The sequence below is a fragment of the Neofelis nebulosa genome, chromosome 11 (assembly GCF_028018385.1).
Source record: "Neofelis nebulosa isolate mNeoNeb1 chromosome 11, mNeoNeb1.pri, whole genome shotgun sequence".
In the NCBI taxonomy this organism is placed as follows: Eukaryota; Metazoa; Chordata; class Mammalia; order Carnivora; family Felidae; genus Neofelis; species Neofelis nebulosa.
Window position 1 is genome coordinate 48,649,348 of NC_080792.1, and position 20,169 is coordinate 48,669,516.

Consider the following 20,169-nt stretch of genomic DNA (forward strand, 5'->3'; position numbering starts at 1 on the left):
TCCCAATGTTTTTTAACATGATGGAATAGAGGGCTTTAAAAAGAATATACCTTCTTTACATGAATTCAAAAGTCCCATGATTAAGACCCATCTCACTTTTATTTTTTTTTTAATTTTTTTTAACGTTTTATTTATTTTTGAGACAGAGAGAGACAGAACATGAACGGGGGAGGGGCAGAGAGAGAGGGAGACACAGAATCGGAAGCAGGCTCCAGGCTCTGAGCTGTCAGCACAGAGCCCGATGCCGGGCTCGAACTCACAGACTGTGAGATCGTGACCTGAGCTGAAGTAGGCCGCTTAACCGACTGAGCCACCCAGATGCCCCAAGACCCATCTCACTTTTAAAAAGTGGGGGGAGCACCTGGGTAGCTCAGTCAGTTGAGTGTCTGCCTCTTGATCTCAGCAAAGCTCTTGATTTTAGGGTCATGAGCTCAAGCCCATGTTGGGCTCCATGTTGGGCTCCATACTGGGCATGGAGCAGTGGGGGTGTTTTCCTCACTTTATGCGGAAGATGCACCAAATAAGGTTGAAGGCGATTCCTGGTTACAGCCTGCCTAACCTCGCCCTCACTCTCATTCTCGCAGCCCTTTGGGCCAAATGCAAAGAGGCTGTGACATGAGCAGAGCCCAAAGCAGCCCCTAAGGCCCCAACATGGCAGCTGGGAAGGAGATTTAAATAAAAGAATGCAATTAAAATACTTAGCACTGTGCCCAACACATTGTTGGTAGCTGTCATTAGTGTACTTGAAAATCAATTCTGTGTGTATGATAGATCCTTTTCCAGAATGTGATCAGAGCAGAGTCTAGGGAGATCGAGAAATCTATCCATGGTTTATTAAATCAAGAAAATTAGCCTCCTTGAGGTCTAGAGTTCCTAAATCTGGTGTCCTTTAAAAAGGTCTTCATTTTGGGGGGCACCTGGGTGGCTCAGTCGGTTAAGCCTCCCACTTTGGTTCAGGTCATGATCTCATGGTTTGTGGGTTCGAGCCCTGCATCAGGCTCTGTGCTGACAGCTCAGAGCCTGGAGCCTGCTTCAGATTCTGTGTCTCCCTCTCTCTCTGCCTGTCCCCTGCTCGTGCTCTCTGTCTCTCAAAAATTAAAATAAAATTTTTAAAAAAGTCTTCATTTTTTATGGGTTTATTTATTTTTGAGAGAGAGAGAGAGAGAGAGAGAGAGAGAGAGAGAATGCGCACATGCAATAAGGGTAGGTAGGGGCAGAGAGGGAGGGGACAAAGGATCCAAGACAGGCTCTGCACGGACAGCAGAGAGCCCAATGCAGGGCTTGAACTCATGAACCATGGGATCATGACCTGAGCCGAAGTTGGATGCTTCACCAACTGAGCAACCCAGATGCCCCAAAAGGTCTTAATTTTAAATAAATAGTATCCAGGCTGCCCTTTCATATTTTCATGTAACCCACCCAAGATTTTCTTTGCTATCTTCTCAAGCTGAGAACTAGAAGCCCAGGCCCTAAGTTTGCCAAACATGGCCTAATAGATAAAGCCAGTTAAAAAAAAAATCTCTATTGATCTTAAAACAATAAATATTAATTCAAAATATAAAAATTTAAGAGGAGTAAAAAGAAGCACAAAAGATAAATTAAAAACTAGAAAATAATAAATATCAAGTATGATTTTTTAAACCCTTTTTAAAAATTTTAACTCCAGTGTGGTTAACATATAGTGTTGTATTAGTTTCAGATGTACAATATAGTGATTCAACACTTCCGTACATCACCTGGTGCTCATCATGACAAGTGCCCTCTTTAACCCCTGTCACCTATTTCATCCAACCCCCCACCCACTCCCTTGGTAACCATCAGTGTGTTCTCTGTAATTAAGAGGTTACTTTTTGGTTTATCTCTCTCTCCCTCTTTTTCCCCTTTTGTTTCTGTTTTTTTCTTTTTTTGAAGATTTATTTATTTATTTATTTATTTATTTTTTCAACGTTTTTTATTTATTTTTGGACAGAGAGAGACAGAGCATGAACAGGGGAGGGGCAGAGAGAGAGGGAGACACAGAATCGGAAACAGGCTCCAGGCTCCGAGCCATCAGCCCAGAGCCTGACGCGGGGCTCGAACTCACGGACCGCGAGATCGTGACCTGGCTGAAGTCGGACGCCCAACCGACTGCGCCACCCAGGCGCCCCAAAGATTTATTTATTTTGAATGAGAGAGAGTGAGTGAGCAGGGGAGGGGCAGAGAGAGAGAATCCTGAGCAGGCTCCTCCCTGATGTAGGGCTCTATTTCATTTACCGTGAAATCATGACCCTGAGCTGAAATCAAGAGTTGGACCCTTAACCAACTGTGCCACCCAGGTGCCCCCCTGTTTGTTTTGTTTCTTAAATTACACATGTGAGTGAAGTCATATGGTATTTGTCTTTCTGTGACTGACTTATTTCACTTAGCATAATAATCTCTAGGTCCATTCATGTCATTGCAAATGGGAAGATCTCATTCTTCTTTATGGCTGAGTAATGTTCCATCACTTATTATATATATGTATACATATATATGTATATATATACCACATCTTCTTTTTAAAATTAAAATTTTTTTTAATGTTTATTTTTGAGACAGAGAGAGACAGAGCATGAAGGGGGGAGGGTCAGAGAGAGAGGGAGACACAGAATCCAAAGTAGGCCCCAGGCTCCAAGCTGTCAGCACAGAGCTTGATGCAAGGCTTGAACTCACGAACTATGAGATCATGACCTGAGCTGAAGTCGGATGCTTAACTGACTGAGCCACCCAAGCACCCCCACCACATCTTCTTTATCCGTTCATCTATCAATGGATACTTGGGCTGCTTCCATAATTTGGCCATGGCAAATAATGCTACAATAATCATAGGGGTGCATATATTCTTTCAAGTTAGTGTTTTAATGTTCTTTGGGTAAATAGCCAGTAGTGTGATTGCTGGATCATAGGTAGTTCTATTTTTAACTTTTTGAGGAACTTCTGTACTGTTTTCCATAGTGGCTGCACCAGTTTGCATTCCCACTAACAATGCACAAGTGTTCCTTTTTTTCCACATCCTCACCAACATTTGTTGTTTCTTGTGTTGTTGAGTTTAACCATTCTGACAGGTGTGAGATGATATTCCATTGTAGTTTTGGTTTGTATTTCCCTGATGATAAGTGATGTTGAGCATCTTGTCATGTGTCTGATGGCCATCTGGATGTATTCTTTGGAGAAATGCCTGTTCATGTCTCCTGCCCATTTTCTAACTGGATTATTTGTTAAAATAAAGTATGATATTTTATTATCCATTTATTTATTTTTATAAAGTATGATTTTAAAAGGAAAAAACAATTTGAGTTGCACTTTTAATGAAAGATAAATCAGTAGAAAGTGTTAAAAAGGCAGGAAAATGTAAGGCAAGAACTCCAAAAGAATAAAAAAACAGTGCAAGTTAGAACCAAGTACTAAAATAGGGAAGAGCTACAAAGTTTTAAAAACAAGGTAAAAATATATCCTCCAAAAAGATAAAGAACAGATCCATCTGGAAGTAGGCGAGTGACGTGATCTTAAGTGGGTCCTCTAAGCTGGAACAGTTTCCCAGCTCAGGGTCCTCTGTCTAGGCTGCTGAGAGTGGGCTGTCTGTTAATACTGACCACTTTTTGTGTAGTGCTCCCGAACCACTCCTCTATCCTTTACCTACTCGTTTCTGTCATTCCTCCCAAGTGCTCCGGGTCGTAGAAATTGCTATCCCCATACAGAGAAGCAAACTAAGGTTTGGATAAGTGCCTTGCTCCACTAGCCCCTTCTGATGCCAAAACCCATGTATATGCTTGATCTTTTTCACTTTTCAAGAAATACTGACATCAATACATCACAATGTATTGTTGTCATCAACAACAGAGACAATAACAAAATCCCACACCCTTTAATCCTTCTCACTCACCGTGTCAAGATTACCCATCAGATTCGGAGAGACTGACATTCTTAGCAAACAGCCCAGCAATAGTAAATGTGCAGTGGGTGCTCTGTTTACCTTAATAACCCTCTGGAGTGTTAGGGTTGTTTTTTTTTTTTTTTAAGTTTATTTATTTATTTTGAGAAGAGAAAGAGACTGAGTGCATGTGCGAGCAAGGGAGCGGGCAGAGACATAGAGGGAGAGAGAGAATCCTAAGCAGGCTCAGTGCTGTCAGCACCGAACCTGACACAGGCTCCATCTCACAAACCATGAGATCATGACCTGAGCTGAAAATCAAGAGTTGGGCACTCAACTGACTGAGCCACCCAGGCACCCATGGAGTGTTAAGGTTTTTTTTGTTTTTTTTTTTGTTTTTTTTTATCTCTTCTCCTTTCCCTCACTTTTTTTTGGGTGCAAATTTGATCCCAGTCATTCAAATATTTACCTCAGTTCAGTCTCCTAAATATCTCCTTAATGTGAACACTTTTCTCCTTTTTCACTGCCACTGCTAAGTTCAGGCCGCCATCTTGCCATTCCTTGTATTAATTTCCCATGACTCCTGTAACAAATTACCACATATCGGGTGGCTTAAAACAGCAGAAACTTGTTGTCTCCAGCTGTAGAGAATATCAGCGTTATTGTGCCGAAATCCTGGTGTGTCCGCAGGGCCCCACTGCCCTCCGGAGGCTCTACGGGACGATCCACTTCTCGCCTCCTCCAGCTTCTGTTGGCTGCTGGCATTTCTTGGCTTGTGTCCCATCACTCCAGTCTCCGCCTCTGTGGTCACATGGCCTCCTCCTCCGTGTGTGTCAAATCTCTTTCTCTTACAAATATATGTGTTTGCATTTGGGGCCTACCCAGATAATTTGGGGCAAACTCCCCATCTCAAGATTCTTAATTTAATCACAATTGCAAAGACCCCTTTTTGCCATGTTAGGTGACATTCACAGGTCCCAGGGATTAGGGTGTGACTGTCTTTCGGGGGGCCATTTTTCAGTCTGCCACACCCCAAGACTTTTGCAACCATCTCTGCCTTCTGTCCTCTACTGGGAGCCCAAGTTCCTTTAAACACAGAGATCAAATCATGTCATTCCCTTGAAACTCTTCAGCGGCCACTTGGCTCTTGGCAGGGTTCTGACACTCTGCTGAGTAAGTGCGCCTTTTTGTGTATTCCATCAGAGCTCTTACCTTGATAGGGACAGTCTCCCTATCATGTATCCACCTTGTACGTGGGATGTTTTTCCTGTGACACACAGTAGGTGCTTAATAAATATGTGTTGAGCCTCTACATCCACCTCGCCAAGAATAATACTCCAACAGAGAGCACTAATCCACGCAGAAGAGTTTTTGCTGGAGGGGATCATATATGTGAATGCCAAAAGTTCCCACGGATCTTTATTTTTAAGCAGAAACCAAGTATTATGTAATTAAGGGATCAAAGAAAACATTTTCATGCTTATTACATTATTCTGTTTTCTTTCAGGCCATTCCTGTGTTTCTTACTTTGCATAATGTAGCTGAAGTTATCATCTGTGGGCACCAGAAGTGTTTTCGGAAAGAGGTAAATGATAATGCAAAATGCTAGTCTCGCTTCCCTTGCTTTAAATTTCAGAGATGAACTCTTTTTTTTTTTTTTTTTTTTTAATGGCCCAAATTAGTGTCTACCTTTTCCTGCCATCTGTTTCCTGTCAGTGGTCAAGACTGCCTGGCAGTCATCACTAATTTCAAGCATCGTGTATTTGACATCTCTTCAGTTCACTGTGCATGTGTGGGAATGCTTGATCTGAATGGCACTCAGCTGCAGGTCAGGGCAGAGCAAGCACCTTGGGATATGAGGAGGAATTTACTGTGGGCTGAGGAATGGGGGCGGGGGTCCTTATTCCCACCCACAATGAACCCCAGGGGCCATAGGGAAACATATTGCAGAGATTCACGTAGGGTGCTGGGAGCATTACCTCCCCCCTCCCCCCCCCCCCCCCCCCGGGGGAAATCCCCTTTCTTCCCAAGCCCAGCTCTGCCTCACACCAGCTCAAGCAAGTGTCTTTGCTTTCTGTGCCTCTACTGGGGAAAAGGGGACACTAACGACACCTGGCTCATACAGTTGTTGGGAGGACGCAGCGAGGCACATGTGTTAAGTATTTCTGAAAGTTTCTGGCGCCTAGTAGGTATTTATTAACGTTATTAGTGGCGGTTTTAATTTGGTCCTCTTTTGGGAGCTCTTTTTTTTAACATCTGCCCATTTGAGATGGTTTCATATAAAAATGTGGAACTTTCCAACCAGAGAGGCTAGTTGGCCATTCAGGCAGCTCACTTCTTACGGGTGTGTGGGAGAGAGAGGCATCCTTCCCGTGGCCGAGGCCACTCCATACACCTGTGCACCCTGTCATTCCCATCTGCTGCTTGTGGGCAGCTCCATGGACTACCTCCTTATCCTGGATAGCTGACCTCTCTCTGTCTCTGCTGGCTGACTTTCCTCAACCAGTGGACACACTCGGTGCTCTCAGTCCACCAAGGATGGAGTGGGCCCTGGGAGACCCGCCAACACTAACCCAGCTCTGAAAGGCTGTGTTTCTAAAACCAACACTGGATGCCAACGCCGGCGTGCTCTCTTGCCTGTGCACCCCTCCGCCTCCGCCCCACCACGTCCTTGCCCTCCCCCAGCACAGTGTGTGAGGGAGGGAGGGTCAGGTTCAGAGCTGTTCACGGCCTCGTGCCCTTCTCACCTCCAACCTGCTCCGGCTTCTGCCCCCACCATTTCCCTGGAGTTGCTCAGGCTGAAGTCAACGATGGCTGCGTTTATGCGACTTCCGTTGGCCTTGTACACCATTCACCAGGTTCACTGCTGCCTTTCCTTGAGTCTCTTGGCCCCCTTGACCTGCTGGTTCTCTTCCCCGGTCTCTGGCTCTTCCTTCTCCCTTTCTTTCGTCTGCCCTTCAGGGTCTCCCAGGGCTCTGTGTCAGGAGCCCTTTGTTCCCATGCACACTCTTTCTGGATAGTCTCATCCACACCCATGGCAGCGCCCCCGCTCCGTTCACTGTGACTCCTGTGTCCCATCTCCAGCCCAGGCCTCTCTCTTGAGCTCAGATCCCCATGGCCTGCTGCCTCTAAGCTGTCTGCCCAGCTGTTTCCCGGGCATCTGAAATGCAAAGGGACCAAACCGGAACTGCTGTTTTCCTAACCTGCTTCCTACTTGGCGATCCCATGATCCTGATCATCACCACCCAAGTCAGAAATATAGGGGTTCTTAAAGTCCTGGTTTGGTCATCTTCCCCCCACCCCTCCACCACACCCTGTTTCTGAATCTGTCCCCTCCTTTCCATTCCCACTGCTGCTGTCACCTTGGTCAGATGCTCATCTGTTTTTCAGGGCTATCTGGCTAGGGGCCAAATGACATCTTGCTCCCCCAAGCCCTTGGGCAGCCAAGTAGGACCTGGGGTGAGCAGACCTGGCTTGGACTGTCTTTGCGTTGTGTGTGTGCCGTCGCCTGCCATCGCCTGCCATCGCCTGCCAGGTGTGCAGTAGTGCCTGGCTGCCTTCCCTGCCTCTGCCTCTGCCTCTCCCCCTGCCTCTCCCCCTCACCTTCCTCCACACTGCACACAAGTAACCTTCTGATACAGATCCGATCACGTCCCCATGTACTTGGGGACTACGCATGACCTACACAGAGGCATGTAAAGCTTGTCACCACCAGGATACCATCTACCTCTAGGGTTTTAGAAAATCCAGCCACAACCAAACTTCTCATGTTTCCTAGACCATGTCGTGATGTTTTCTTTCTTGTGATCTGTCAGAGAACCTCTTCAACACCATCTCATTTATTCTAAATACGTGCCCACTGTGCCAGGCTCTGAGTCTATAGTAGTGAGGAAGAGCCATGGCCCTACCATTCTGGGCTCCTCGTACGTAGCATCAACCAAGAAGGGAAGACACTAGACAAATCATTACACCCACCTGCTGGATTGTACAGCCCGAGAGGCCACTCTAGGGAAGTGACATTTAAACACAGACAAAGGCTGAACAGGAGTTCAACAGGTGGGGCAAGGGGAGGGCTCCCAGGAAGAGGAGCCATCTGATGCAAAAGGCCAGATGTAGGAAGGGATTTGGCCAGTGAGGCTGGAGCTTGACAAGAAAGAGAGGGTGGCTTAGGATGAGACTGGAGACAGGACAAGACTTTGAGGCTGGGCTAGGAATGTGGGGTTTATGCTGAGCGCAGTGAACGGCCAGGGTTGGGTGTGAAAGGCCCGAGGGACCGATCAGATTTACAGCGTTGAAAGCTCATTCAGCTGTCTATGGAGGAGAAAGGACTGCAGGAGGTGAGAGGGGACCCTGTGGTGACTCTCGAAGTCTCACGAGGGAGGCTCTCAGTATTTTAGGCTGGTCTGCATGCATTTGGAGCCTTCCCTGACACCTCAAGGAGCGTGAGCACCTCTCTCTGACTTTATACCTCTCACCCCATCTGGCAATTTCCATATTTCATCAATTACATGCTGCTTTTTTTTTTTCATGTTAAAAAAATACTACTGGAGCACCTGGGTGGCTCAGTCAGTTAAGTGTCCGATCTTGATGTCGGCTCAGGTCATGATCTCACAGTTCATGAGTTCGAGCCTGGCATCGGGTTCTGTGCTGACATTGTGGATTCTGCTTGGGATTCCCTCTCTCTCTCTCTCTCTCTCTCTCTCTCTCTCTCTCTCTCTCTCTCTCTCTCCCCCTCTCTCTGCCCCATCCCCTGCTTGCACCTTCTCTCTCAAAATAAATAAACTTTTAAAAAAGTATTCACTACCTATAGTTAGGACGCTTTTACTATCAATGGCCTGCCATGGTCAAATGCTTTCTTTCTTGATAGTATATAAAAGAATGGGGAATTTTACAATCAGTGGCATCTGAGGTTCAATGAAACGCAGTAGGAGTTTCCCTGGGTCTCTCTGCCTGCTTTCTCAGAATCCCCCTTGGCAGGGACCACATGTTCTCTGCAAAGCCCCGAAGTCCAGCCCCAGAATTGCCAAGCTGAATATTCACTAGCCAGTCACTGAGGTCGAGAAACTCACCAAGAGCTGCTCAGGTTCTGGGAGACTGACTCATGCTTCTTATCTTCAAAGTGGACACCTTTGTTGTGAATTGAAAATGAAGATTCATCTGGTCTAGGGAAGAGATCCAGGCATTTCTACAAGGTATTTCTTCCTGGTGGACAAGTCTGATCACATAGTCAAGGCTGCACGTAAGAAACAGGGTTAGAGAGTCCTCAGGGGTATCATCATCAGGCAAAAACCAGGGGCCAGACTTCCAGGCTGAGAGGAAGAAACTGGATAAACGCCAAAATATTTTGAATCTTCATTTCCATTTCATCACTAACACTAAACAGCATTCTTTCTTTTTTAAAAAATTTTAATTCCAGTATAGTTAACATACAGTGTTATATTAGTTTCAGGTGTACAATACAGTGATTCAACAATTCCATACATACATCTCCCGGTGCTCATCACAAGTGTGCTCTTAATCCCCCTCGTCCATTTCACCCATTCCTCCACCCACATCCCCTCTGGTAACCATCTGTTTGTTCTCTATAGTTAAGAGTCTGTTTTTGGCTGTACCTCTTTTTTTTTTTTTTTAATGTTTGTTTGTTTTGTTTCTTAACTTCCACATATGAGTGAAATCATATGGTGTTTGTCTTTCTCTGACTGACTGACTGACTGACTGCACTTAGATTATACCCTCTAGGTCAATCCATGTTGTTGCAAATGGACAGATTTCATTCTTTTTTATGGCTGAATAATATTTCATTGTATATGTATATGCCACATCTTCTTTAAATTTTTTTTAAAGTTTATTTATTTTCAGGGGCACCTGGGTAGCTTAGTCGGTTGAGAATCCAACTTTGGCTCAGGTCATGGTCTCATGGCTTGTGAGTTCGAGTCCTGCGTCGGGCTCTGTGCTGACAGCCCAGAGCCTGGAGCCTGCTTTGGATTCTGTGTCTCCCTGTCTTTCTGCTCTTACCCTGCTCATTCTCTCTCTCTCTCTCAAAATAAATAAACATTAATAAATTTTTTTAAGTTTATTTATTTTGAGACAGAGAAAGAACATGAATTGGGTAGGAGTAGAGAGAGAGGGAGAGAGAGAATCCCAAATAGGCTCTGCACTGTCAGCGCAGAGCCCAACTCGGGGTTTGAACCCACAAACTGTGAGATCATGACCTGAGCCGAAACCAAGAGTTGGATGTTTAACCAACTGAGCCACCCAGGTGCCTCAATATGCCACATCTTCTTTATACATTCATCTGTTGGGACACTTAGGTTGCTTCTATAATTTGGCTATTGTAAATAGTGCTGCAATAAACATAGGGGTGCATATATCTTTTCAAGTTAGTGTTTTTGTATTCTTTGGGTAAATACCCACTGGTGAAATTACTGGATCATAGAATAATTCTATCTTTAACTTTTTGAGGAACCTCCGTATTGTTTTCCACAGTGGCTGCACCAGTTTGCATTCCCACCGGCAGCGCATGAGGGCTTCTTTTTCTCCACATCCTTGTCAACACTTGTTGTTTCTTGTGTTGTTGATCTTAGCCATTCTGACTAGTGTAAGCTGATATCTCATTGTAGTTTTGATTTGCATTTCCCTGATGATGAGCAATGTTGAGCATCTTTTCATGTGTCTGTTGGCCATCTGGATGTCTTCTTTGGAGAAATGTCTGTTCATGTCTTCTGCCCATTTTTAATTGGATTATTTGTTTCTTGGTGTTGAGTTATATAAGTTCTTTATATATTTTAGATACTACTCCTGTATCACATATGTCATTTGCAAATATCTTCCTCCATTCAGTAGCTTGTCTTTTAGGTTTATTGATTGTTTTCTTTATAAACAACATTTCTTGTCAGGGCAAATTAGGAAACAATTGCGTGGATTACATACGTATTTAGTTATTTAAAAAAAAACCCTTTATTTTGGGGCTCCTGGGTGGCTCATTTGGTTAAGTGTACAACTCTTTATTTTGGCTCAGGTCATGATCTCATGGTTTGTGAGATTGAGCCCCATGTCGAGCTCTGTGCTGACAGCACATAGCCTACTTGGGATTCTCTCTCTTCCTCTCTCTCTGCCCCTTCTCTGCTTGCACACACACATTCTCTCTCTCAAAATAAGTAAACATTAAAAAATATTTTTAAAACCTTTATTTCCTTTATCAATGGAATAAACTATAATAAATTGTAGAACACGCAGAGGAAAAATGTCCCAGAAATCAAGTGTGATCCTACTTCATAGAGGATACTACTCTATTCTTTCAGACTTTTTTTCTAGGCACATATATAGACATACTTACATAAATGATATACTATCCTATTTTCCTGATCAATTTGTCAGGAATCTCTATTTGTGTCCTCATTCCACTTACATGGAACATGATGTGTTGGCAAGTACCTGTGTGTAAACTTGTAGGTGATTTCTAGTAGGTTGGCATTAAAAGCTGCTCTGTGATGAGTATTGCTGTGATATTTTCTCAATATGATTCACTTTCCTGATCATTTAGCCTGGAGCCTCAACAAAGTGACCAGATATTACCAGGAACACAGCTGTATATGACATCTCTTAGACTTAACCTATGACTCACATTGAGGCCTCTTTTGTCCATTCTGTGTCAGGTTTCACCAGACTCAACTCTGGAAAGGAAGGTTGACCTCCTCATGACCTTGTTCCCAGGTTATGAGAATATACTCCATCTGGAGCTGTGGTTCATTGTCACCATCCCTGTTTTTTTGTGCATGCATGTGCAAACACACACACACAGCTTGACTTTTATAAGGTAACGTGTGGCTTGTGGAAATAGTCTTGCTACCTTGCAGATATAGTTGTCACAGTTGAATATTACAATATTGCTACTCATTCTTTTGGTTGTTCAACATTTATTAAGTGTATACTCTATATCAGACATTTGGCTATGGAGATATAGAGGACACATTGGTCACCCTCACAAAACTCAGCTAAATGGAAGAACCAACGTGTAAACACACTCTGTGATGCCCATAGAATGTCATATGGGCTGAAACGGGTGTGGAGGGACCAGAGGTGACCACTGGTAAGTCTGTTTGGAAGGGTCAGGGGTGAGATTTGAACCCAGTCACACAGATGGTAGGAATTTTCAAAGTGCAGGGATAAAGGGCACTCCAGTCAGGCAGAGGAAGCAGCAAATGAAGGTAGTGGTTTGAAAGGGCCGGTGGGATGCCACCGCAGGACTGGCGGGCTGGCTGTGGCAGAATAGCATCATAAAAGGTCAGCCTCTGGAGCTAGATCACCCAAACCCAAACCCTGTGACCTTGGACAACTTAGCTAATTTCTCAGTGCCTTGGTGTCCGCATCTGTAGCATATAACTTGAGACTTAATTAACCCAAAATGAAATAAGCCAATGGCTGTAGAGGGCTTAGAACAACACCGGCCCAAAGTAGGTAGCCCTCATGGTAATTTAGCTGACCCCCGGTTATGTTAGCTATTTATTGTTATTTTTGGTGGTATGCCTTTTGAGAAGTTATACTGACCCATTCAGAACACTGAGGTATCACGAGGACTTATCACCGGGTGACTTTGAGACTGAGGAGCCTCAGAAGATGAACACCCTGACATCAACTCCTCAGTTGTTTTCAGAGCCCTAGGAGACGGGGCTCAATAATGCATTTATTGCTTATTTTAATATCCATATCTCAGGTTCTGGCTCCTCTGGCCAGAGGTGTTTATTTATTTAAAAAATTGTTTTAATGTTTATTTTTGAGAGAGAGAGCACATATGAGTGGAGAAGGGGTAGAGACAGAGGGAGACAGGAGATCTGAGGCAGGCCCCACATTGTCAGCGCAGAGCCTGATGTGGGGCTCTAATTCACAGAACCGCGAGATCATGACCTGAGCCAAAGTCAGACATTTAACTGCCTGAGCCACCCAGGTGCCCCAAGACATGTTTAAAATAAAATAAAACAAGCAGTCTCTCTTCTGAGAAATGGGTGAACTGTTTCAAGCACTGTATTGATTTGCTGCCCTGTGTCGGAAGCCCCTAGACAGACACTTGCTGGGTGAACATGTTTACTATTCATGGAAGAGCTGGGATGTGCTTTTTGTCCCTGTCTTATTGCTACTTTCCTGCCAAACTGTTGAGATGTTGATTACATTTGGTTCTTTTTTTTTTAAATTTTTTTTTTTTTTTCAACATTTTTTTATTTATTTTTGGGACAGAGAGAGACAGAGCATGAACGGGGGAGGGGCAGAGAGAGAGGGAGACACAGAATCGGAAACAGGCTCCAGGCTCCGAGCCATCAGCCCAGAGCCTGACGCGGGGCTCGAACTCACGGACCGCGAGATCGTGACCTGGCTGAAGTCGGACGCTTAACCGACTGCGCCACCCAGGCGCCCCACATTTGGTTCTTTTAATGACACATTTCCCTACTGAAGGGATAAGTGTCCCCACCAGGTGGCAGTAGAGTCAAGGTTGGCGTGGCCAGCTGAGGCAGGTTCGGCACACAGATGCAAGCCACTCCTTTGCATACAAACAAGATCTATTTATTAAAACAGTACAAACTGGATTATTTAGTAATGCATGAAAACTGAAGATAGCCTTCATAGCAAAACATGCTTCCTTGTCAGTGGTTCACGTTAAAAAAAAAATTGAGATATGATTGACATATAACATTATATTAGTTTCAGGTGTACAATATACCGGCTGGATATTTGTATGTATTGCAAAATGATCACAATAAGTCTAGTTAACATGCATCACCATAGGTAGTTATAAAATTTTTTTTCTTGTGATAAGTACTTTCAGGATCTACTCTCAGCAACTTTCAGATCTACAATACGGTATTAGTAACTATGGTCACCATGTTGTACGTTACATCCCCAAGACTTATTTCTTTTATAACTGGAAGTTTGTACCTTTTGAGTGCTTTAATTTTAACAGACTTAAAAAAAAATCATTTATTTATTCTTGAGAGAGAGGAAGAGAGAAACACAGAGAGAAAAAAACGCAAGTGGGGGAGAGGCAAAGGGGAAGGGGTCAGAGAATCTGAAGCGGGCTCTGTGCTGACAGCGGAGAGCCCGATGTGGGGCTCAAACTCATGAATTGTGAGATCGTGCCCTGAGCCGAAGTTGGATGCTTAACTGACTGAGCCACCCAGGCACCCCGAGTGCTTCATTTTTAAACAATATGTTCATACTTCACTTTCCCTGAACTAGAGTAATAAAAACTACAGTTTGTCCTCAACTAGCAAAGTAATCCTTTTGAAATGACCAGAATTAATCTGTCATTTCCTCTATCAAATATAGAAAAATCTATGCTTTTCCTTGCTAGAACTTTTTTCCTGAGTGCAAAGGACTAATTCCCTTTAGATGACTAATAAAAAGGAGAGGCTAAAGGTAGAGTCTGCATTAGAATTTCCTCATTTCAGAGAGCTTTAAATGCCAATTTCCCCAGTCTGCCCTTTCTCTCTTTTTGGGGGCGGTGGGGGGAGTTATTTGTTCTTTCTCCATTTTCATGTTTCTTCACTTATACATCATCCCCGAGGATTTATAACACTGCCCAGAGTCAGAGCTGGATTAATGAAAGGAAAATATAAGGAGATAGATTGGAACAGAAGTTGAACAAGAGCTTAATTTCTCTTCTTACACAGGTCACATCAATTTCTCTCTTTTTTCTTGGTGTGTAAGATATTTGAAGGCTTAGCCCTGGCATCATTTTGGGGTTTTGTGAGTAAACATAATTCCAGTGGTGAGGGTAGTAAAACTGCACACCCAGAGTGTTTTGCCCAGATGATTCAACTCTGGACCTCTGAGTCATTCTTCATGTGGTCCAAGCAGAAAAAGCCCCAAGAAATACTGAGGTGCAGCAAATGTTTAAGGCCCCGATAAGCTTACTCAAAACTTATTTGCCTCTGGATCTAAATATTTCCTCTTAGGGGCGCCTGGGTGGCTTAGTCGGTTAAGCGTCCAACTTTGGCTCAGGTCATAATCTCGTGGTTCATGGGTTTGAGCCCCATATCGGGCTCTATGCTGACAGCTCAGGGCCTGGAGCCCACTTCGGATTCTGTGTCTCCTTGCTCTCTGCCCCTCCCGCACTCATGCTCAATCTCTCTCTGTCTTCAATAATGAATAAACCTTAAAAACAATTAAAAATAAAATATTTTCTTTTAAGGGGAAAAAGAATTTTTAAATAGTAACTAGAAGTCTCTTTATTTTCATACAGAAAACTTCTCCTGCAAAGATCTGTAGGTAAGTTTTAAAAAACCCCAAAAACCCACAGCCCTCTAAAATAGAAGATTTAACCTAATTTTAACTGTTGATGATAAACTGTTGCAGATTCCTATTTGAGAGTGGACAGAATTTATTATGTACGCTTATATACCCCTATTTTGTGTCTTATTCTAAATTTTACTCTTTCTCTCTCTGTGTATTTTTTCCCTGAAATATTCTGTTCCTAAGGGGAAAATAACGTGTGCTAGATTTCAGCTGCTGTCGCCCAAACCTTCACTAAGAGTTGTGCACTGCTGATGGGAGAAGTAAAATGGAAAACATGGGAATGACTTAAAATTTGAAAAATATTTGTTTGCAACTTAATGGGTTTTTATGATTCCCGTGGTGGAAAAGTGCTGGCTGCAAGGCCAGGGATCTGAGTCGTCGTCTTGGGCCATGGCAAAGTGACTCAGGGCAGACTTCACAGCCCTCTGTGCCTCATCGCCTCGGCTGGAACACGAACCGGGCTGGACCCTCAGGCGGTCCCTGTGCCTCCAGTGTGCTAACTGCCCTGTTCTCTAGCTGCTTCCGGCTTCCTCTACAATAGCCACGAAGCTCATTCCTGAAGATAGGAAACTAACAGACACACGGATTTAGGACTTTTTGTTTTGCTTTTATTATAGGCTGCTACTTGGAAAAAAAATAACAGCAACACTGTCAGGACTCATTCTCTTGTTTAAAAGATTAGCAGGTGTGAAAGAGAGGCATTAAAACCCACTAATACCTGATATATTAAGGTATTGCTTAAGGCCCGGTTTGGTGGGAAAACCAGGTGCTGTCTCACACCTGGCTGGCCCTCATCTTCTCTCAGCCCCAAGGGGCTGTCTAACACTCACTGCCTGTGGATGGGGAAGGATCCTATATTCTATAAAGTCTTCTACTGTAGGTAGACACCCAGTCCATTAGAGTTCTCTTCTCCTTCCACCTGCCTCATCCTATGTGGTCCCAGAAACCCTTCCGACAGCCTCCCTCCACTCACCACACCCTTTGCCTCTGAGTGCCTCGGTAATCTGGTGCCTTGGAGTCTTCTTGAAGCCATTTGTGTGCCTTCTTAAGAGTTGGCAAGGCTTTAGGATGGGGATGGGCTAGAGTGGAGGACCTTCCTGTGACTCAGGATGTTCCCTGTCATCCTGACCTTCCCAGGGTTGTGAGGTCCCAGCTCTGAGGAGTCCTCTGTACCGGTTCCCCTGCCTTGGTCCAGCCGGCCATGTGGGGTGGGTTATGCATATTTGGCAGGAATGCCGTCTGAGTGACGTTGGGTCCTTTCAGGATGTCATATCAGGAGGCACATGATGTACATCTGTCCTCTCATTGGAGATGTTAAGTTTGATCACTTGGCGAAGGTGCTGCACCCAAGGTTTTAATGTGCTTTCTTTTGCCCAAGTGCTATAACTACAGCCTGACTGCCCAGTTTTCCACTAGTGTATTTTTGGGCATCTGCAGTTTGAAAAAAAATCTCCTTTTATTATCTATTTCACCGGCATCCTGTTTTTCTCCAGTGAGCCAGCTGTGGTTTTACAAATGCCTGTGTCTGGGGAAAGGCCAGCTGAGCACCGGGGAAGAAACTGTCTGGTCACCAGTGGAGCACATGGTTGACAACTCCCTACTGGGGTTCTCAGAGGAGGGACAGGGGAACGGGGCTTGGTCTCACAGGGTCTTGGCCTCATCCGTGCTCCACTCGATGTGTTTCAATCTCCACGGTCTCTGGGAAACACTTTGATGTTGAAAAGTGAAGCTGCCTGTTTTATCTCCCTTTGCACAGTGTCCTCTTTCTCCTGGCTGCTGCAGGATGCCTCCCCTTCAACGACTCCCAGGTCAGTTCAAGTGCATTCATTTTGCCTTCCAAGTGTCTTTTACTCTCTGAAGCCTGCATGTATGAGCAGAACTTTCTAGTCCTTCCTTCTAGAATCAGAAGAACCCTAGTCTGTACAAATGCATTTCAAAGCTTCCGGGCTGGGTACCTCTTGGCCAGGTTAACATCTTTTCCTCAGGCTATTGCCTTCTCCCCAAGGCTGTGGCAATGCAGCGGGGCTGTGGCCTGTGGGTGCTGTGGTGGGTGCGGTCTGCCCTCTGTAGGTGCTTGGAGGACCCACAAGCCAGTGCCCAAGTTGCCTTAGCCTCATGCATTGAGGCAAAGTTGATTTTCTCCCTCAGCCAAGGGCCTCATCTGTAGAGTGATTTTCACTTTGTTATCCTGAGTTTTTCTTTATTAGGCACTGAGGACCCACCCCTACCCCCCAGTACTGTCATCTCATTAGTGGGTCTCTTTTCTTTCTTTTCTCCCCCAGCAATTATTAAGTCCCCATCAAGTGTCAGGCATTGAGCCAGGCTCTGGGGACACAAAGAAGAATTGTCCTCATCCAGGCAGAGTCTAGACAGAGCGAAGGGGAGGGGAACAGATAATAGACAGATAATTACAACAGGGAGGCCAAAGCTCTGTCCTGGGGAGATACGGGATGTTATGAGGCACCTAAGAAGACTCAGGGACCCAGAAAGGAGGAATAGCTAACAATTATAGGGAGCTATCTATGTGCCAGGCTCTGTGCCAATGTTTTACAAGTCTTATTTTATTTAAAATCTCACAGTGTTATGAGGAAAGGGACTATTATTATCTCTGCTACAGAGCTAAAGAAAATGAGGCCCCAGGGCACCTGGGTGGCTCAGTCAGTTGAGCGTTCAGCTCTTGATTTTGACTTGGGTCATGATCTCACAGTTTGTGAGTTCACACCCCGCATTGGGCTCTGTGCTGACAGTGAGGAGCCTGCTTGGGATTCTCTGTCTTCCTCTCTCTCTTCCCCTCCCCACTTATGCTCTCTTTTCCTCAAAAATCAATAAATATTTTAAAAAGAAAAGAATAATGAGGCCCCAAAGGTCCCCAGCTCATGAATAAGTGGGGATTTTAGAACTGATACCAGATGTATCTGGTATGATAGCCCTGCTCTGCTATCAGACCGAAATCTTGAAGGGTGAGGAGGAGTTGGGTGGGAGAACAAAGCAGGTGTGGGCACAGTCCTGGAGCTGTCCTGAGTATTCTGTGATTCAAATTTAGTGAGCACGTCTTATGTGCATGCCCCTGTGCCAATTCCTGCCCTGCGGGAATTTACAGTCTAGTGGATGGTAGAGAAAGAGACAGGTGACAAGTGAAATAGAGCATGTCAGATGAGATAAGCTTCTGTGGAGAAAAATAAGGAAGGGAAGAAGAGAGGGAGTGCCCCCCCCAAGTTGGTGGAGGGGGAGCATTCATGCTTGGGGAAGTGCAAATTCTTTCCCTGGAGGGGGTACAGTAGATAGGACTGGGCTTGTCAGAGAGATCCTTGGGTGTCATGAGTTTGAAGTTAATCCTAAAGTCCCTGGGGGACTAGTGAATGATTTTAAGCCATAGACAACACCATTGGATTAGCCTTTTAGAGACAGTGTGAGGACAGTGTGGAGAATGGGGCAAGGGGCGCTGGAGACAAAGAGCCCTGTTAGGAAGATTTTATAAGCAACCAGCTGAGAAATGAGGACGGACTGGCCCAAGACCCCGAGAGTCCTGTTGTGGAACCCTGGCTTGGCACTGTGCATCCGTTATTTAGGGTTTCCAAGTGCTATGCTGGATCCTGTTTGTCTATACTTACAGCCGCTTTTTTTTTTTTTAATCCTGTGTTACAGTTTGATCCAGATGGATATTTCTGGGCTGTAATTCACTTATTCTGTGTAGGTAAGTTTTAAAAGAATGCTTACTTAAATAATTGAGGCTTATTATTTAGACCTTATCATATATGTCCACTTTTCAGTGACTCTGAGCAATAGGAAGATTAAAGACCAGGTGTCCATGGGAACCTACCCCCAAAACCACGAGCACACTTTACACACTGTATGTATGTTCTCCAATTTGACAATAAATTATATTAAAAATAAAAATTAAAAAAAAGACCAGGTGTCAGGATTAAAATTACATGGGCATTTTCTGATCTGATTTTCCTGTTTTGGAGTTTTCTTCAAATATTTTCATTTCTGATATAGTCTCCTCTTTTTCTCGACAAACATTAATTAACTCACCATGGCTCGGGCCCCACTTGCTCAAGTCTACTTGCGACATGCCGGTTGGTGTTCTCAAAAAGTGGTGAGGGAGATCCAGAATCTTGGGTCAGAAACACCCTCTTTCAGCAGTATTCCCCAAGAAAAGCAAGGGAGGGAAATAAAAAGGCTGTCTGACTTTATTTCAAATCATGCGCTCAGTGTTTCCTGTCCGCTATCGTGGAGGGAAAGCAGTGCCCTGACTTGGTTACACACAGTTCAGAGATCCAGTGTTTCTTTCTCCTGGGCACCCTGCAAAGGAAGCCGAAAGCTTCCTGTTAATTGTCTCCTTCTGCTGATCACGAGCCTTCCTGGCCCAGCACTCTTCTGTACTGAACTTTTATCACAGGGATTGTGGCTTTCACATCCTGGAGCCCTCCAGTGTTGTTGTCGCCCCCTGTCGGCTGTGGATGTCCCTCGTGGGAAGGGCGGCCCTTGTCCATGTGGGTTTCATGCTTCCCTGGAATTGCCTGCAGCCCTTTACGCAGAATGCCCTGTGCCAGTAACACCCATTGCTTCGTTTTCAGGGGCTTATAAGATATTGCAGAAGTCCTGGAAACCCAATGCGTTAAGGTAAACTTTAAAATTTTTTTAAAGTTTATTTTATTTTTTTTTTGAGAGAGATAGAGAGCAAGCAGGGGAGGGGCAGAGAGAGAGGGAGGCAGAATCCCAAGCAGGCTCCACACTGTCAGCACAGAGTCCCAAGGGGGTCGGAACCCACAAACCGTGAGATCATGACCTGAGCTGACATCAAGAATTGGACACTCAACTGATTGCACCACCCAGGCAACGCTAAAGTAAAATTTAATTAATTCATTTATTTTTATTATTTTTTTTAATGCTTATTTATTTTTGAGAGAGATAGAGACAGAGTGTGAGCTGGGGAGGGCCAGAGAGAGGGGGAGACATAGAGTCTGAAGCAGGCTCTACAGAGCTCGATG

At 44.6% G+C, this 20,169-nt stretch overlaps 1 protein-coding gene across 3 annotated transcripts in view; it reads left to right on the forward strand.

The window, feature by feature from the left end:
- The window catches only part of TMEM241 (transmembrane protein 241), a 118,938-nt gene that overhangs the window by 35,542 nt on the left and 63,227 nt on the right, over positions 1-20,169 (forward strand). For all 3 annotated transcript variants that reach the window (XR_009251015.1, XM_058692516.1, XM_058692517.1), the window contains exons 5-9: positions 5,397-5,474; positions 15,123-15,148; positions 16,932-16,983; positions 18,821-18,869; positions 19,756-19,801. Coding sequence is in view for 2 of the 3 variants with exons in the window: in XM_058692516.1 (XP_058548499.1) it covers positions 5,397-5,474; positions 15,123-15,148; positions 16,932-16,983; positions 18,821-18,869; positions 19,756-19,801 (251 nt within the window). In the remaining variant the exon portion in view is untranslated. The remainder of the gene's footprint in view (positions 1-5,396; positions 5,475-15,122; positions 15,149-16,931; positions 16,984-18,820; positions 18,870-19,755; positions 19,802-20,169) is intronic.